Source organism: Crocodylus siamensis, chromosome 2 (genome assembly GCF_052110815.1).
Source record: "Crocodylus siamensis isolate JL-2025a chromosome 2, ASM5211081v1, whole genome shotgun sequence".
NCBI lineage: Eukaryota > Metazoa > Chordata > Crocodylia > Crocodylidae > Crocodylus > Crocodylus siamensis.
In genome coordinates, this window is record NC_143396.1 from 89,989,742 (window position 1) to 90,007,288 (window position 17,547).

General features: G+C 42.3%; 1 protein-coding gene across 2 annotated transcripts in view; it reads right to left on the bottom strand.

The window, feature by feature from the left end:
• Positions 1-3,804: 3,804 nt before the first annotated feature.
• The window catches only part of LOC149870487 (uncharacterized), a 293,036-nt gene continuing 279,293 nt past the window's right edge, over positions 3,805-17,547 (bottom strand). For both annotated transcript variants that reach the window (XM_090036321.1, XM_090036320.1), the window contains 5 exons: positions 15,289-15,444; positions 13,040-13,063; positions 9,219-9,298; positions 8,178-8,268; positions 3,805-7,785 (listed from right to left, as the gene is read on the bottom strand). In XM_090036321.1, the coding sequence (XP_089892447.1) occupies positions 7,769-7,785; positions 8,178-8,268; positions 9,219-9,298; positions 13,040-13,063; positions 15,289-15,444 (368 nt within the window). In that variant the 3' untranslated portion in view covers positions 3,805-7,768. The remainder of the gene's footprint in view (positions 7,786-8,177; positions 8,269-9,218; positions 9,299-13,039; positions 13,064-15,288; positions 15,445-17,547) is intronic.

A 17,547-nucleotide genomic window follows, 5' to 3' on the forward strand; every position in this document is an offset into this window, starting at 1 on the left:
TAAGATAGTACTGTCCCTAACAGTACTATTTTATGGTGGAATAATTTACTGCACTGAAACACATGTGGATACTGCCCGTAGACATAAATTGTGCCCTGTCAGCCCAGCCAGGGGCCTACTCCACCCCAGCTCAAATTGCTGCTTTGTCAGGTGCATGTGTAGACACTGCACCTGAGAGCAGTTCACTCTAGCTTAAACTGCTCCAGAGTTTATTGCTCCACATTAATTACATGTGTAGCTGCATTTAGTGATGAGCAAATCTGTCACTACTATTAAAGCTGCTCTTATTAGATTATTGCACATAAATACTCTCATTATAGGAACAAGGAATCATCTGTGCATCTTCAGAGGGTGATCCTCTTCCTATAATGGGGTCACTGACACTTGCAGAGTGGATAACAGAATTGCTTCTGCACAGTACCCACGTGTTTGCTTGAGTTTGCCTCAACCTGCATTTTGGCCCTCCACTAGGTGAAATAGGATTTGCCCTACAAGTCCCTTTTCAGAAGTGGCTTTGCAATTAGAAGCCTAAGTCATATTGAAAGTTAATGTCCTAATCACTCAAGGCCAGATCAAAAAGACTTTCTTTGGTACCCATCTCCTATTTGATACAATCAACCAGTATCACTTTAGGATCATGAATAGCTTTTCTGGATCTGGCCTAATTAGTGCTTTTGAAATGTTTCTCTGTGAACTATACAATTTTCCTTATGATCCTGGGATCTAGCTGTGTAGTGGTAAATGGGGCTGTGTGCTAATGTTCCTACTCTCTATCCCAGGATGCAGGTAGATAAGGAATGGGGAGAAGGGAGTGGGAAGGGGCTGGAGACTTCACTATGCCATGTAGCACACATGCGCAAGTGTGGGTGGGAGTCACCCAGCAGCAAACAGCTACCTCTTCTTCAGAGTGATCAGGAAGCCTGGAGTGAGCTGTGACTCAAAAGGCTTTTCTGAAGGCTTCCTAGGCCTCATCTTGTGGTGGTGTAGCTTTCTAATCTCCCTTCACTCAGGGCTGTGCAAAAGCCACAACCTAGGCCTTGAAGGAAACCTGCTGAAACTAACTTGTTACAGTACCAGCTGTTCTTCAGAAGTCTCCTAGTTGTGTGTGACAACCCAGCCTAAGCTTGCTGGGTTCATGATTTGGTTATAGGAGAAAGCGTTGAAAATGTAAGGCTAAATCCCACTTCATCTTTGTGTGCCTAAGCAATTGCATAGCTCTGTAATTGCCATTTTGACATTTACCTGTATTTTAGATTCCACATAGCTATGCTCACCCTGCTGAACATGCCCACTAGACTACACTCTGCAGAACAGGATACAGGCACACATATAGCACCAGGTAAGTCCCAAAATGGTGACTGCAGAAAAGCCATATCTAGCTGGTGCTTGATGGGAGTAGTGGAGGAAGTGCTCTCCCACCTTTTCACCCACTAAACTCAGGGCTATGGCATTTGCCCACAGCGCCAGAGACCTGGATCCTAGGATCCCCCTCATCCAGATACAATTTGAGCCTGCATCTCTTGCTTTCTTGTACAATGCTCTAACAATGAGACCAAACACTCTCCAGCCTTTCTCTTGAAACTGACCCCTGGGCAGCCTGAAAGGTAGAATAGGAGAAAGGAAGCAGAGGAGAATGAGGGTAGCTCAGTGAGAAGGATGATGTTCTAGAAGGGTTGGGGTCCTGGCCCATGCCATAGTGGGGCAGAAACTATTCCTCTGGTATTTATCCAGTGAATACTGGTGCACTGAAACTTTGGGCTACCTGCCTTACAAGGTGAGCACCCATTTCACTGAGCCACCCTCCCTTAAACTGATTAAATATCTCCTGGCCCCATATATTTTTCCTCCTGACTGCCAATGGGCCAGCATCAAGACAGGAGGGCTAGAACAATTCTGAGCCCTGCTTTGAATAGTTTCCTAGGAAGGAAAAATTCACATTTAAAGCCCCATTAAGTTAAGAGGGGCCTAAAATCCAGTTCTCATGCTCCCCAGGCAAGTGCCCTAGCCGCAAGGGTAGAAGGGCCAAGAGCAACCTGCTGCTGCATTATTTCCATTCAGTATGCCTGAAAGGGGATCTTGTTTTGCCACAGGTGAAAATAGAATACAGACTGTGCATAAGTGTTCCAGATCACAGCTACACAGTGATGTAAGTGCCACTCAGGCATGTCAAGGTGCAAGAAGATTTGGGCCTTAGCCTGCCTACTCTGTTGCAGTGAAGGGCTCAATTCTCACCTGAGACATAGCATCATTACTACAGTCAGAAAAAATGAACTTCTCCTGACTTCTATAAGATCATGGCTAAATACATATTTAGGAAGTCATTTCAACCCAAGGAGCTCTTTCTTCCTAGAATGGTTCATCTCACCTAGGACTGAGAATTTACACACACACACACACACACACACACACACACACACACACACACACACGAAAAGAAAAAGACATGCTGTGATGTCGTAAGTTGTCTTTTATATAGTTGTACCACTCATGTTGGAGGGGGGAGGTTAAAGCAAGCTTCAGGTTATTGATATTTTCCATGACTGTATCATAGCGGGGAATCTCTGAATGACCAAGCAATCAATGATTAGAATATGAAGGTTAGGGAAGGGGGTGGAAAAAGGAAGGGGCCCTGCTGAGAGAGGCAAGGTGGGTGGGAAAGAGAAAAACAAATCAGTTAACCCATTGAGGGACACAGGTGTTATAAAAGCTAATCCAGATAGACTATACATAACACAATGTTTTTCCTTTCTTCTGCCCCCTTACTTCCCTCAGCACTGCCCCCTTCTTTTCCTCCCCTTTGTATTCTAATCACTGCTTTCTGTTAGCTCTGCTTCCTGCAGTCCCTTCATTGCATCTGATGAAGCAAGCAGCTGATTACAAATATTTATACATCTCTGATTTTAGTTAGTCTATATAAGGAGCACATCTACCCTGCCTTCTGCCTGACTTCATGCTAACAAAGCTGACTACCTCTCTCCAAACAATCAGTGCCATTATTAAACACCTCCTTATGACAGCCACAGGGAAAGCACTATAATATACATAATGCGAATGCATTTGCACCATCAGGAATGCTTTGTGAACTTTTGGGTAGCATTTTCACTGCTGACTTCACAGAATCCAATGTTTTCCAGTATTTGAGCACAATCCTCTTTCAGATGTGCATGGGGTATCTAGACTCCAGTTTTCTGCTTTTACATTTTTATGGATCTGAGTTCTGTGAATGTGGGCAAAGCATATTTCCATAACTGATGCAATATTTTGGGAATCCATAAGAGGATATGCTTTAGATATGTGTCCTCCTTAAGACACAGCAAGCTAAATCTTATTTCACTTTCATGTGCATAAGTGGCAATTACCTCGCTACCAGTTAAAAACTGTCATTTTTAACACTTACCCATACTTTGGATTCCGTGTTGCTATGTTTACCCTCTGCTTTTCTATCGAGTGAGATGAAAAAGAACTTCTAGTCATGTCTATGTAAGATGTATAATGATTTAGAATGTATAATGTTTACTGCCAGAAGATTTGTTAATAAAACAATGGTGAGAATAAAGCTATTTAAAATTATTATTCAAAACATATAATTTGATAGAGGAACAGGGTACAATTTTAAAACCACATGAAATATAAATAAAAATACAATATTCCCAATACCTTTACTCACTAATACTCTTGAAGCTTACTGATTTATTTGTTTTACCTGATAAATACATTGTTTCACCATATAAATCCCATTCAGTCTTTGACAAGAATTTTTTTGGCCAAAGACATTTTTTAGGCTGCTACTTTGGACTATACTTATATAGATTATTAGCAAAACACAGCAATGGCTATCAGTTGTCCTCCAGAGTTTATTAATGCAAAGTGGAATTGTGATTCTCACAGAATAAATGACAATAGAAGCGCACACTGTGTAACCCCTGACTCTGACGAGGTAATGAAAACTGTCCTTATGGTAGCTAGAAAGTTCTCTCATCTTCTCACTTCTGTCTGAAACCAGGATGGGAATGAGTTTCACATCTACCATTTAATCACCTCTGGGGCATGAATGTTAATTGTGGTCTCTCTTAAAAATACTTAATTTAAGGTAAGTTGACAGATATTTTAAGGGCAAAAACAATGAAGATAAGTCATTGTGAGGGCTAGTTAGTTAAAATGGGAGAAAATATTTCCGGCATTTTTTGAATTATATATTGCAAAACAATTGACCTTTTAGTTTTGAGTCACAAATCATTCCTAAACAGATTTAGTTTTCTACTACACAAACATTTGTAAAAAGTGCCAGTCACACAAATATTTGCAAAGATCAAACAAATAGGATTTAAACACGGATGACCTGAACTGCTGGCTGAGAATGAACAAATATTTGTGAAGGCCATTTCTACAGCGTTCAGCTAGCACCATTTGTTACCCTGTATAGCACTAATCTAGTAAAGACACTTAAACACATGCTTAATGTTCAATTAATCCAACTTGACAATGATATTTATTTAACCAAAGTAAAATCTGCAGAATATTTCTACCATATATCAAACCAAACCAGGTGATGGATGATTCTTCAAAAGTTTAGATTTTATTATTCTTCTGAGGAAAGATAGGTATAACTGCAATTCTTAGTAAAACATAATGTAATTGTGTAATTGTTGTAATGATCTTATCCATAACTTAGAATATGTACAAATAAGAAAAAACATATCAGCCATTTATTAAGCACCTGGAAGAAAGTGGGGAACATTTCCAATCAGCCTTCTCCAAGGGTGGATCCACATGGGGCATTGTGGCACAGTCACATCCCTTCTGTTTGGCTGTGCTACATGCGATCTCTCAGCATGGGGTTTGGCCAGAGCCCATTGGGTAAATGTTGCCGTTACCATTTGTCTTTTCCCCAGCTGCTGAATTCAGCAGGGAGGGGAAGAAAGGTAAGCACTAGTGGCATTCAGTCCCAGGATTTCAGAACCACATGAAAGCAGGACTCTGGCCAGACTTCACCCTAAGGACCTGGTGAGGTCAGAGCTCACCGCTTATGCAGGAGCCGGCAGTAGCCAGACAGCTCAGAGCTCAGTGCACATGCATTGCACAGACAAAGTTGCAGGGTGGGGACAGGAAGGGAGGCAGGACTTGTGCCACTTACCCAGTGCCTGGACCTGCTATTTTCTGTCTGTGTTCTGAGTGGGAGTTTGTTCCTGTGTTGTCAACAGCAAGTACCCCTTTCACTTCAGTAGTACAATTCTGGGCCTTTTTCTCCCTTCCCTTGATGTAAGAAAGTGAAATGATTTTATTTTTTCATCGCTGTAGAATGCTGAGTATTAATTACAATCTGATATCACTCAAATTCATAATATATAGTAGGAAGATACACTGGCACATTCTGAAACAGTACAAAATTGGTCAGTTGTCAGTCTTATTTAAAATTTTGCTTCTTTGTGATTTGCCTCTTCTGGGCACTTCAGTGGCTGCCATTACTCAAACATCTGAGTGCCACATCACATAACACCTCTGTGTGGTAAGGAAACGCTATTATTTCTGTTTTAGAGATGGGGAGCTGAGGTTCAGGGAAACCAGAAGCAGTGTAATATTTATGTATAAAAATATCTTATTCAGAACTTCTCTTTTCTTTAGTTCACTGAGTAGAAGACAAGCTATATACAAAAAAATTGGGATTAACGTGTTCCAGGCTTTTGTTCAGGTACATTGATGGGAGCAAGGTGCACATAAAGTTATACTTGCACCTCTTTTGGACTTCACTGAGGGTACAAACAAATATTCAAGGAGGTTAGATCAAGTCAAAAATGGTCTCCTGATCTAAGGTAAGTTGGGATGCGGGGGCTAGTGGATAGGCTTGAGGAATCAGGGGATCAGAAGTGTTCGGTGTGGGGCTAGCAGGGTCTATGGGAGGATCTGGGAGACTTGGAGGGACAAATGGGGTCTGTGGAGGGCCAGGGGGCTAACATAGTTCACCATGGGGAACTGAACATATGGGGGGGCAAAATAGGACCATAGGGGGGCGAGGTAGACTCGGGGAGGGTTTTGGTGGGATCAGAGGGACCAGTAGGGTCTGGGGAGGGGGTGGGGCTTGAGGAGATGGGGAGTTCTTTCCCTCCTGGGACAAGGGGCTATTTTTCATCCCCAGATGAACCCCCCAGCATTGCACTCTCCACTTCTCCCATCCCAACATAATTTCTTGGCTCCCCACACCAGCTGATGCCAGTAAAACCAGCACTGGGAGCATCTTGCAGGATGAGGAATTTGGCAGGCTCAGTGGGGCTGGTTGGTCCATGGTGAGGGCTATTCATCTAGGGTGGGGCCCAAAAAATAGGCCAGTGCCAGGGGGGCAGGTAGGCAAAGTGGAGCCTCCAGACTGGGGCTAGTGGCTGGGCTTTCCCAGTCCTGGCACTGCTGTGAGAAATGTATAGAAATTCAGTTAAATTGGTTTCGCTGGACCCAGTCTAAGTTGGACTACCTCCAGGTTACAGTTAATTTAGATTGGGTGGGCTATTTTTAAACTAATCTAAACTTTCTGAATTGTGTACAATTTTCACTTAGATCAGCTTAACTAGAGCTCTAGGTCTAAGGTCCATGCCTGGGCAAACTAAGTTAGATGAGGGAGCCATTTTTAACATGATCTAACCTCCCCCCTATCCTTCCCGAATGTCTGTGGGTGCATCTACACATGACCCTACATCACCATAGCGTGTGTTACAGCAACCTAGTATTAGCAGGCTCAAACTGTTACACTGAAGCTCTGTTACTGTAGCAATGCACTCCCCGCAGTACAGGCTGTTACTGCACTATCATTTAGTATTTCCAGAAGGAAGTACTAAATAATGGCGCAGCAACAATGGCACCATAGGGGGCCTCTCTAGATGTGCCCTGTAGAAGCGGGAATATCCTAGTCTCTACACTCAGGATAGCACAAGTGCTGCATCATCTATTACACCTTCCTTCTGGTTATGTTCAGGGCTGCAAGCCACCTCAAAGAAAGGGGAGAGGGACAAAGAAAAGGAAGAGACATAATAGCCTTGCATGCTGGGGACCTGGGAGAGACACTGTGCCTCCAGCATTCCTGTGGACAATAATACAAGTCCATATTGATTCCAGCCTCTGCTTCAGTGTTGTGGTTCAGCTGTTGGAAAACAGTAGATGTGCCTACACATGGATGTTATTAGGGTACCTTTACATTGTGGACTGCAGTGTAGGACAGATGTACAAGCTAGAGCTTTTAGAGATAACTCAGGTCCCAGATGCATCTAGTTGTGATAACATGAAGTGCCGCAGAAACTAAATTACACTGCTTCTTGGCACAGTAAGCTAGGGTATGAATTTACAATGTACTACCGATTCTGCTTTATCTCTTCATGTGAACCTTCTGTGGTTTATGTGCAAGGTAGCTTCCTGCATTGCGAAGATGTATGGTGTCTATACGGTGATTTTGTACAGAGTAACTAGTGGGCTGTAAATTCTCAGCCAAGCTACAACACAGTAATTTCCTTTTGAAGACATCCCTGTATTAGGGGACTTGGCTTTTAACAAGGTCACAGTGGAATAGGAACAGAAGGAAATGGATAAGGGAAGATTAGTAGTAGCCAGCAACAATTAACCTCTGTTAATTATTGCGTCTAGCTTTACTGATTCACAAAATGTCCTGTTAAAGGAGTTTACACAACTTATTATGCCATTTTCTCTAATTAAGCAGATTTCCTGGAAGATTCAGTCATATTCATTCTTTTTGTAGGAGGTGTTAAATTGCTGTGAACTGAAAGGAATTTCATTTCATTTCTCCATCTAAAAATGACACAAAGGAAAAAGAGAAACATGAAAAATGTACATGAATTAAGAGTAAGATGGTAAATGCAGCTATTGTACTGTATAATATTGTTACATAAATAGCAGGGACCATTAAACATGGTTTGTAAGTGAACCTGGTTTCCAGAATAAATAGTGTTTCATGGTTTAATGCTATACCAATAGGCATGGACTGAGTTTTATTTGAAGATTTTCTCAGTCCAGAACTCAAAATGATATTTTTGGGGCAGGAGACTAGTTTGGAGGAAACTGAAGGAGTGCTGGTTTAGACCCTGTGAAGCACAGTATCAGAGACTAAAGCATAACAGCTATTATCACATACCCCTTTCACACACAGTCTTTCAGAATCAAGGATACCAAGAATACACTACCTGATTTTGAGGCTGGCATTTCAATAGTTTTTAACGGAATGCTTGAATCGTCTCTGCTTGTATCTCCTCTTTTGAGGTTAAATTGATCTTTCTGTGCAGGAAATACAATGATGTTAACACAGGTATTGTATATACCTAAGAACAATGGTAATGATGCTGTTAGCATTAGCAGCAGATAACATCTTGTTCTTATTTTTCAATCTATATAATGTGTTTCATATAGCCATCTGCTTCTGTTGCACCCTGATATTTTAAGTGCTTAATGCCTGAACATACTAGTAAGCCTTAGTTCTTTTTAAGCAATATGATTGCAGGGAAAGGCCTGAACTTTTTCTGTGTCAACAATATTAATATACAATAAATTGCAGTGTATTATCCTCAAAGTATTATAGCACTCAGGCTAAACTGAGTGTGCTAGATTCATTTAGAATATATCTCTACCCCACTTCTCCAGTGCTTATGGGGTGTGCCACACTCAAGTATACCATGATCATCTGCTCCCATTCCATGTATACCTAATCTGGAAATGAGGCAGTGAATCTTCCCCAACCCCCACCCTCTCCTCTACCCCACAAGACTCTCTCTAACATGCTGGTGACAGAGATCTTGATGGCAACAGAAGAGCTGTGGGTTCTCCCTAGATCAGATTAAGCATTTAATTTCCAAGTGCGGTACATGCAGAGGGGGAGTGGATAGATGAAGAATGTTAATGTGTGACAACCCAAGAATCAGCAGGGGAGTAGTGCAGACATCCCCACAGGGTCTGTGATGTTTTCACAGACAGTTTTCTGCCAGTGCATGGTTGCTGGTGACAGAATAGAGAAGGAGACAGATCAGGTGATCAAGGTAGTTGGGGATAATATGCTGATTAAGAGTAATAAAATTAAAAGTGCTGTTCGATGACAGAAATCCCCAAAGGAGAGCAAATAGTAAGTAAAACCTTTTTCAAATGAAAAGGAACATTGAAAACTTGAGAGAGTATTGAAGGAACTGATAAGCTACTGAGAATAACAAATATTGTGACCATTAGTTTAGACTTACCTTTAGCTTCATCCAGATGTAACAAAGACAGAACGTGAGAGCAAGAAGAAGGATTACAAAGACAATGATGAGTATCGTCACTAAAAGAGCAAAGCAAACAAACAGTAGCAGTTATCTACGTGGTATGGTATTGTAAGTTATCAAGAAAAAGACAGAGAATACATACCTTTGGTGGTGAGATGATAGTACAACAGGGAAACGTTATTATATAGTACACTAAAAACTTTTTCTTGTGCTTTGAAATAAAAATGCACTACATCAAAATCTGATGAGTGTAAAAAATGAGTCACGTATATGGTATTTCATTTCTGTAACTGACTTTGTTGACAATGCAATGTAATTTTCTTACAGCTTAAACTTTTAGTGAATCAACCTAGAATCACCAAAGTTTCACACCCTCTAAGTATCTGTTGAACATCATGGTAGTTAGCCTAAACCAGGGCTGTTCAACTTCTGAGTAGCTGGGGGCCACATCCCCGCTCCCCTCCCCCCCTTGGCCACATGCTGTGTGTGCCACAGGCCATGCCATGTGGCCATTCCTGCCATGGGTATCCCCACGTTGCATTGTGAGGAGGGCCAGTAGGGGATGCTCTGGTGCTAAGCTGCCCACCTCACTGCATCTGACCAAAACCAAGCTTCAGATGCCTCCCAAAGGGTACCAGCTTCTGGCCAACCCCTTTCCTGGAGCACACCCACAAGCCTGGGGTAATTGCTGCCACCACCCAAGCTCTGGCCTCCATTAGGGCTCTGTGCCTGCTCAGGGTACACAAGCCCTGTAGACCTAGGGGTTGCTTAACCCTAGGAGGATATAGCTGGATGCTTCTTATGGCCTGAAGCATAGAAAGTAGCCTCCCTTAGCTGAGCAAAGGGAACAAAAAGGCTTGCTTGATCTCTTTCAAACATTTACTGCCAGGCTTCCTATGATACATAGCTTTATTGCTTGGAGAGGGAAGGCATAGGGAAGGAATACAGACCAAAAAAGAATTCTGAAAGAAAGCCCTGAGCAAAACAGTATAAGGGGCTTGTTGGCTCTTTTAATACCCATCTAGAACACCCAGATTTAAGTTACTGGCTACAATTCAGATATGTTACTCACAACAATGTCCAGAGAATTCTGGAGGTACCCAGCTTGATTCTGTGTTCAGAAGGATGTCTACCTCCACCAACATAGTAGCCCTACCGACCTTATCACCTGGACCCAGTCAGGGATGGGTGTTATGTGATGCCAACCAATCAATTTGAAAAAACATCAGCGTTACTTACTGGAGTGACACTGGCTTAAGCCTAGCCCCCATGTCATGTGGTCAGAACTCAGAACAATGGAGAGGCTAGATGCACCCCCTTTTACCTGAGCCAGGTCATGTATGCAGCAACCTGGCTGCCAAGGCAACCAGGTTGACAGACATGTGAAAAGACAAAGAAAGAGAAAGAAGAAAAGAAACATAAGTGAGGGAGCAGAGCCACAAGCTCTAGAAGTTTTTTGTCACACACTGCACAAGTACCCCTGTGCCATGTGGGCATCCCCCACTGCACAGTACAAATCCTACCCCACCACACCAGAGTCCTGGTCATGGGCTCCTTTAACCCTACAGACCATACCATGCCAACCTGCCCCCAGGGGCAGGGACAGGTAACAAAGCTGGAGGACGGAGTCAGAGCCTGGAGACTCTGGTAGTACCATCAGGAGAGCAATGGGGGGAGCAATGCCTAAAATGGGAGCCCGAGTACTGCCTGTGGACTTCCGGCTGTCAGACAGTCCTGCTCTAAAGAATACATCGCTGCTTTATATGAGAGTACTTCCACTTTTTTGCCCTGTCACCAGAAATTTTGCAGAACATGATGACTTGTGCAGTTTTGTCAAGAGCTTGTGAGCTCCATCTTGGATGTGTGTGGACTGCTTCAAAGCCAAGGTAGACTCAACGTTATAGGCCTTTTGAAGCAATACTGCTTGAATTCAACAATAACTTGATAGAGTTTTTGTTTAGTTTTTTCTTTTATTTCCTTTCAGTCAGGAGACTGATAGATCAGATATAATAATGTGAGTAGAAGTATTTTGTAACATCTAAAGAAACAAACAGCTTGCCATTAAATTTAGGTGAACAGTTTAAAAATAATATAAACCCAGCACTCCTTTTTCTGTTTCTACAATTGAAGTCAAATCTTTGGATGGAATTTCTCCCTTTCCCCATTTTATTTCCAGCTGGTACGGAATAAAGATATTGAAATACTAGAAATAAAAATACTTATTAGACTTAAAACCCTAAAATATCAGGTAATCATAGGGCTAATGCCTGATCTACCTGTGCTTATCTGAACCAAATTCAAATACACATTGTCCATGCTTCCCTTATCATGATTTGTGATACCTTACCATTCAAGAGATAAACTTATGAAGTGTTGGGTGTTTTGGATGATCAGCACAGCCTACTGAGATCTGAACACCCAAAACACATTGCAGCAAACATTTCTTTAAAAAAAAAAAAAAAGGAAAGAAATCATGTCATGTAATGAAATCATGTAACATCAACTGAACCAGAGCGCCCCATGGGATGGCGAGGTCGAACGGTCGCAAACTCCTGCAAGACCATTTCGGGCTGGACATAGGGAAGAATTTCTTTACTGTCCGGGCCCCCAGGGTCTGGAACGGTCTGCCATCGGAGGTGGTTCAAGCACCTACATTGAACATCTTCAAGATTAAATTGGAGTTTATCTTGCTGGGATCCTATGACCCCAGCTGACTTCCTGCCCTTTGGGCAGGGGGCTGGACTCGATGATCTCCCGAGGTCCCTTCCAGCCCTGATGTCTATGAAATTATAAGTATTTGTCTTCTCAATAAAATGTCTAGCCAGTTCAACAAATCCCAAAAGTAACCACAAAAATGGTAAAGTATGTTAAAACAGAGGTTCATGATTTCTTCCCAAAATCATTCCTCTGTTATTTTGTGAGCTTTACTGTGGAAAAGCTGAAGAAACCCTGTTTAATGCATGTGCATGTGCAGCACCACAGGAGACAGTTCTCTTTTCAGAGGAAAATGAAAAAACATCATGCATCAGAAAATACACATTGATAATTATTCCTAGCCACTAAAACAAAGAGTACATTTATAAAAGATACATTTTTTCCCTTTTGTTTCATGTCTTCTAGCTAGTGACCATAGTATATTCCATCTATATCCCAAGTCTTAGCAAAGAGTATTTACAATTAGGGGTCTACTCAATTCAAGATAGTGGCCAGCCAATTTCAAGGGCAGCTATTTTCATGGGCTTATAGTTGTGGGGTGCCCCCATTCCTCTGATTGGCCGAGGGGCCCCAGGGACACCAACCCCTACCACTGACTGGTGGAAAGGGCTGTCTGCCATGCAGACCTGCTCCTCATTGAAGGGCCACATGACAGGAAGCCCTCTCAGTCAATCAGTGGCATGGGTTGGGGTGTAGCCATCTCGTCTGCTCGTTTTCATGCAGGCAGCCCTGTTTATGCCAGGCTGTGTAGCTGGGAGGACTTCTGGTTCCCACTGAGGAGCCAGCATTTTATTTTTAGTGAGGTTCCCCCGCCTCCTCTACTGATTTTGCGGAGATTGCCCTATTTCAGGAATCTGCAAAATTGCAATTTGAGTAGGTCCCTAATTATAAGCCTACTTCACAGATGCAGATTTATTTCAGGCTAATGTAGGCATTCAGTATATTCTTCAAAACTATCCATGGGAAAAGAAAAAATGCTTCACAACTCAGAAAAGAGAGACAAAGTAGAAGGGGTAGGGAGAGAGGACAATGGGTGATTTGTTGGTAAGTAGAAAAATGTACGTTAAAAGTTATTGACCTACCTAGATTAGAGTGTTCTCCTTCCTCTGTGAAAAAATAGAGATAAAAGTATAATAACTAGAAATACTTTAAAGCTAGAGACCTTGCCTTTTTTTGTAAGTTTTTTATGCATTATGGGTATAACCAGAAGTAAATCACAATTTGCAAGTTATTATTTGTTAATGTTAGTAATTATGCAGCTACTAATTATGTCTGTGTCTTCACTCTGACTACCTTCCTTGTTATTTACTCTGTCTCAATCTGGTTTTCATCTTATTATGTAAAATTGTTGTGCCAGGAACTGCCTCCTATGTTTGTATGACACTTAACACAACTGAGCCCCAGCCATGCTAGTTGCTTTCAGCTGATCTTGCCACTCTGGTGATTGCACAGATGGGAAGGAACAGGAAAGGCTGCTGCTAAATTTCACTTCCTCCTTCCTCCAAACTTGCATCCACCTTTGACACTTGGCAAGTCTGTGTAAGGAGTCCTAATGGCTTCATCCTTTATGTCTTAGTCTAGGTAGTTTCAGGGCAGGATTTGTCTCTCCCTGTGTGATATTTGCCAATTATAGACCATTTGGGGTGGGGGGGGTTGTATTTTTTTAAAATTTTTGGTAATTTCTTCTAAAATTAACTAATTTAAACCTTTTCTAGAGCTTGTCAAAATCACAAACAGAAAAAGAAAAAAAAAGTAAATGTTTCTATTTTTCATCCATGTTTTTGTGTTTAAGAAATGTCTCCCTTCAATTTCAAATGAATACCACTTAGAGTTTGCAATACTGTTTTTATCTCCTTGCAACAAAACTTAAAACTGGAATTTGGTAGCTATTCCCACAAACTAAGACTGGCACAGGAGTTACTGAGTCCCTAAAAGTAAATTTCATAGCTGATTATTAGGGCTGTGCAAAGCTTCAGATCCTGATTCAATTCAGCAAAGATATGGCCCGATTCAGTGGCCAAATCTCCAAATCTGAATCAAAGCAGAGGACCCTTTAAACTCCCTGAATCAAATCAGAGCCCTCCGAATCAATCTGGAGAGATTTGGAAAGATTTGGACATAGACACAGCTTTAAATGTTTTTTCTACATACCTCTAGGTAGCAGGGACTCGTGAATGCTATGATGCTGGGGTGGATGGAGTGTACCACAGAAGCATGGGGGGCTCCCCAGTGCGCTCAGCAGCAGACCTGGAAGTGAACCAGAAGCACTTCTGGTCCACTTCTGGGTTCACCAGGGAGTGCACGGGGGGATCCCCCGTACTCCACCGGCTCAATGACTGGTGCCTCTTGCATATGGGGGGGACACCCAGGGTCCCTCTGAGGCAGGGAGGCATGGAGGGCCTCCAACACACTCCCTGGCAGACCCAGAAGTGGACCAGAAGTACTTCTGGTCCACTTCTGGGTTCAGTGCCAAGCACATGGAGGGCCCCCCTGCACTCCCATGTGCCCCAGCATCACAGCGATCACAAGCTGCATCTGGTACTTCAAGGTATGTAGAAAAAACTTTTAAACCAGTGTCTATCTCCGAATCACTGATTCTTCAAATCAGCATTGAATCTTCAGATTCTGATTTGGCCAAATTGAATCAAAGACAGTGATCCTAATCAATGAATTGAATCACTGTCCCTGATTCGGGCCGAATCCAAATCCAAATCAAATAGGGCCTGCTTTGCACATCCCTACTGATTATTATTTGTACTTCTTATTTCTTAGGGCCACATCGGGTTCTTTTTGTTACTGCTCAGAGGGTTCTTTCTGCTTTTAATCAGTTATTGCCTAGTGTTGAATGCGCAAAGTATGCTGGGAACCAGGGACTGGAACCCAGAACTTACCTTTCCTCCCTGAGCTTAAACTCTGAAATACTAATCAGGGTACTTCTTGCTTGCACACTTGCTCTCTCTGGTCCCATACCTCTTGCAATCTTGGCTTCCCAGAAGTCTAGCTAAAACTGGAAGGGGGTAGATGGCTCACTTCCCCAATACTTTTCTAGCAGCTGATACTTAGCATGGTTTCCTGGGAAGTGAGGGCTGTGGAAGGCTTAAAACTCAGGTCTCCCATTTCTATGTGCCTTAACTTACTCTACTGATTTCTCTTGATGTTTGTAATTCTGTCTTTACTTCCTTAAAACAAACCTAAAACCTGGACTTAGGCTTTCAAACTTCATGGTTATTGCTTAGATAGCTCTTGTATTTTAGTATTTTGTATTTAATAAGGACTATCCTTATTACTGTGTTTGTTCTGTTAATACTTGGAGATGTTCGTTCTTCCTTACCTGGGGGTTCTGCAGTAGGTGTGTCTGTCCCGATGGGTCCTAGAGTTTTCCCAGTCATCCTGATTTCATGTGTGCTAGTCATCTCAGGTACTTGTGTGGTTTCAGTGACAGTCTTCACATGCCTGTGTTCAGTGTGATTTTCTGGGACCTCTGGCTCTGTTTGGTACATTTAATTAATTTAAGTTAAATTTAAATACAACATCACAATGAATTAAAAGTGCAGCAGGAAATGTTATTTAGTAAAGTTGACAGACTACATGATCCTGCTTTGCATGACACTTTGCATGTCTTATGATTCCTGTGGCCTTTATCCTCCCTTTATGAATACTTTCTGCATCCAGTGTAATCTACATGACAAGGCCTGCAAAGCAGGATATGTTTCTTATTGTGAGGCACTGGGATTCAGTGCCCCAACATGATGGGATTGTTCCTAAAGGTTGAACTGGGCAGAAAGTGCTATTCTCCAAAGCTCTGCCCATTGGATACCAAAAGAGCACAACATACATGTTAGATGGTACAGATTCTTTAAGCATGATCAGGCAGCCTCTGAAGAGCTCCACTATATCCCAGGGCCTGTAACGGGGTCAGACAAAAGGTTGACTAGGGGACAATTTCATCCAATGGCATTGTTCAGATAGTTCAGTTAACTCCTACCCTTTGTTTGGCTTATGCTGGGTTGTGAAGAGAAATTTGAGCATGTGATCAGAACATTAGCACGGTGACGGATGCCTGAGTTTGCCTAATATTGGGGAGGCTAACTGGCCTCACATTCGGCATGCTAACATACCACATTTATCTACTCCGAGAGTTGATCTGGGGAGGCCTGGACATACTCTTAATTTGGATGTCCCTCTGGGCTCCATTGCTCATCTCCAGCAGGGAAAAAATGATGATAATGCTTTATGTGCCTCCTTATTCATGATAATGAAGGCACATGCCCCTCACAGGATATTGTACAGTTCTTTGTGATGTAATTTTCCCTGCACCCTTTTTTTTGGGGGGGGGGGCAAGGTTGCTATATATTTTATTTTAATACTTTTATATGTTGTTTCTCCTGTTTCAATATCTTTTGCCTGTTTTATAAGTAAATTTGCTCTCTTTTGTAAGCTCCCCTGAGCCTCAAGTGGGGCAGCATATAAATCAAATAAATACATAAATAAAAATAATGGATAAAGTTTCCTTTTGAATTATCATTACTGAGTATCTGGCTACCTTCAGTTAAGTAGATGAAAGAGGCAGGGCATACCTCATAGAAATATTTGTTTCGACTATCTGTGAACTTAGACCAATTTGCCTGCATCTATTCTACAACATGTATATTTTTAGATCATTATAAGGGTAAGAAAACTGAAATTCTAGGGAACACCACCACACCTTCGGGGTGGGGGGTATGCAAAAAGTGAGTCGTCAGTCTGATGTGACCCAGCCAGTTTCAGTGTGGAGTAAAGGTATAAGCTGCAATAACTGCTAAAATTGTGCTAGTCACTTGTATTCTTACTCACCTGTCATATGAACGGGCATATATTCTTCATTCTGTTCTTGAGTTACATAAATAATGGGCCAGAGAGTTTGGTGTACAACTACCTATATTAGGTAAAATACCATTAACATATGCCACACTTGTGCTCTTGCCCCTGTTTTCACTGGCTAGATAGCAAGACAGGCTGCAACCAACTGATCTGGGTAGCTAATAAATTCTGGGGTGTGCTGGGGTTCTCAGCTGGTGGCAAGCCAAGGTGTGGGGCTCCTAGGCCATCTTCAGCTCCAAATACAGGGAAACTTTGAGAATAGAGGGGAAGCATGGAAGTGAAAGTCATGGCTGGAGCATGTACTACTCTGACTATGCTGGAATGCAGGTCCTTAGGAACAGTGGCCAGCTGGCACAAGTTAGAACAGTCCCCAGGATGGCACTACTCTGTCTTGAGAATCAGAGAACAGTTCCCTGGCAACCATTTCCTCTCTACTACAGTGAACACAAAAGGAAGCCAAGTAAAGAACTGGGGACATGAATGGTGGCAAAACTGCAAACTTTCCCCATGGAGAGAACATCTAACAGCAATCCCAGGAACCTCTGAGTGATCAAAGCTCTGCTTCTGCTTAAGTGGAATAGTTTTATGATTAAATTACTGGGCCGGGAATCAGTGGACCTGGTGATTCTCAACAAGGGTGTCACGGCACCCTGGGGTTCCTTGTGATCCTTTTAAGGGTGCCATGGGGTTGCATGCAATGTTAGCACTGTTAGGTGTGCAAACATGATTG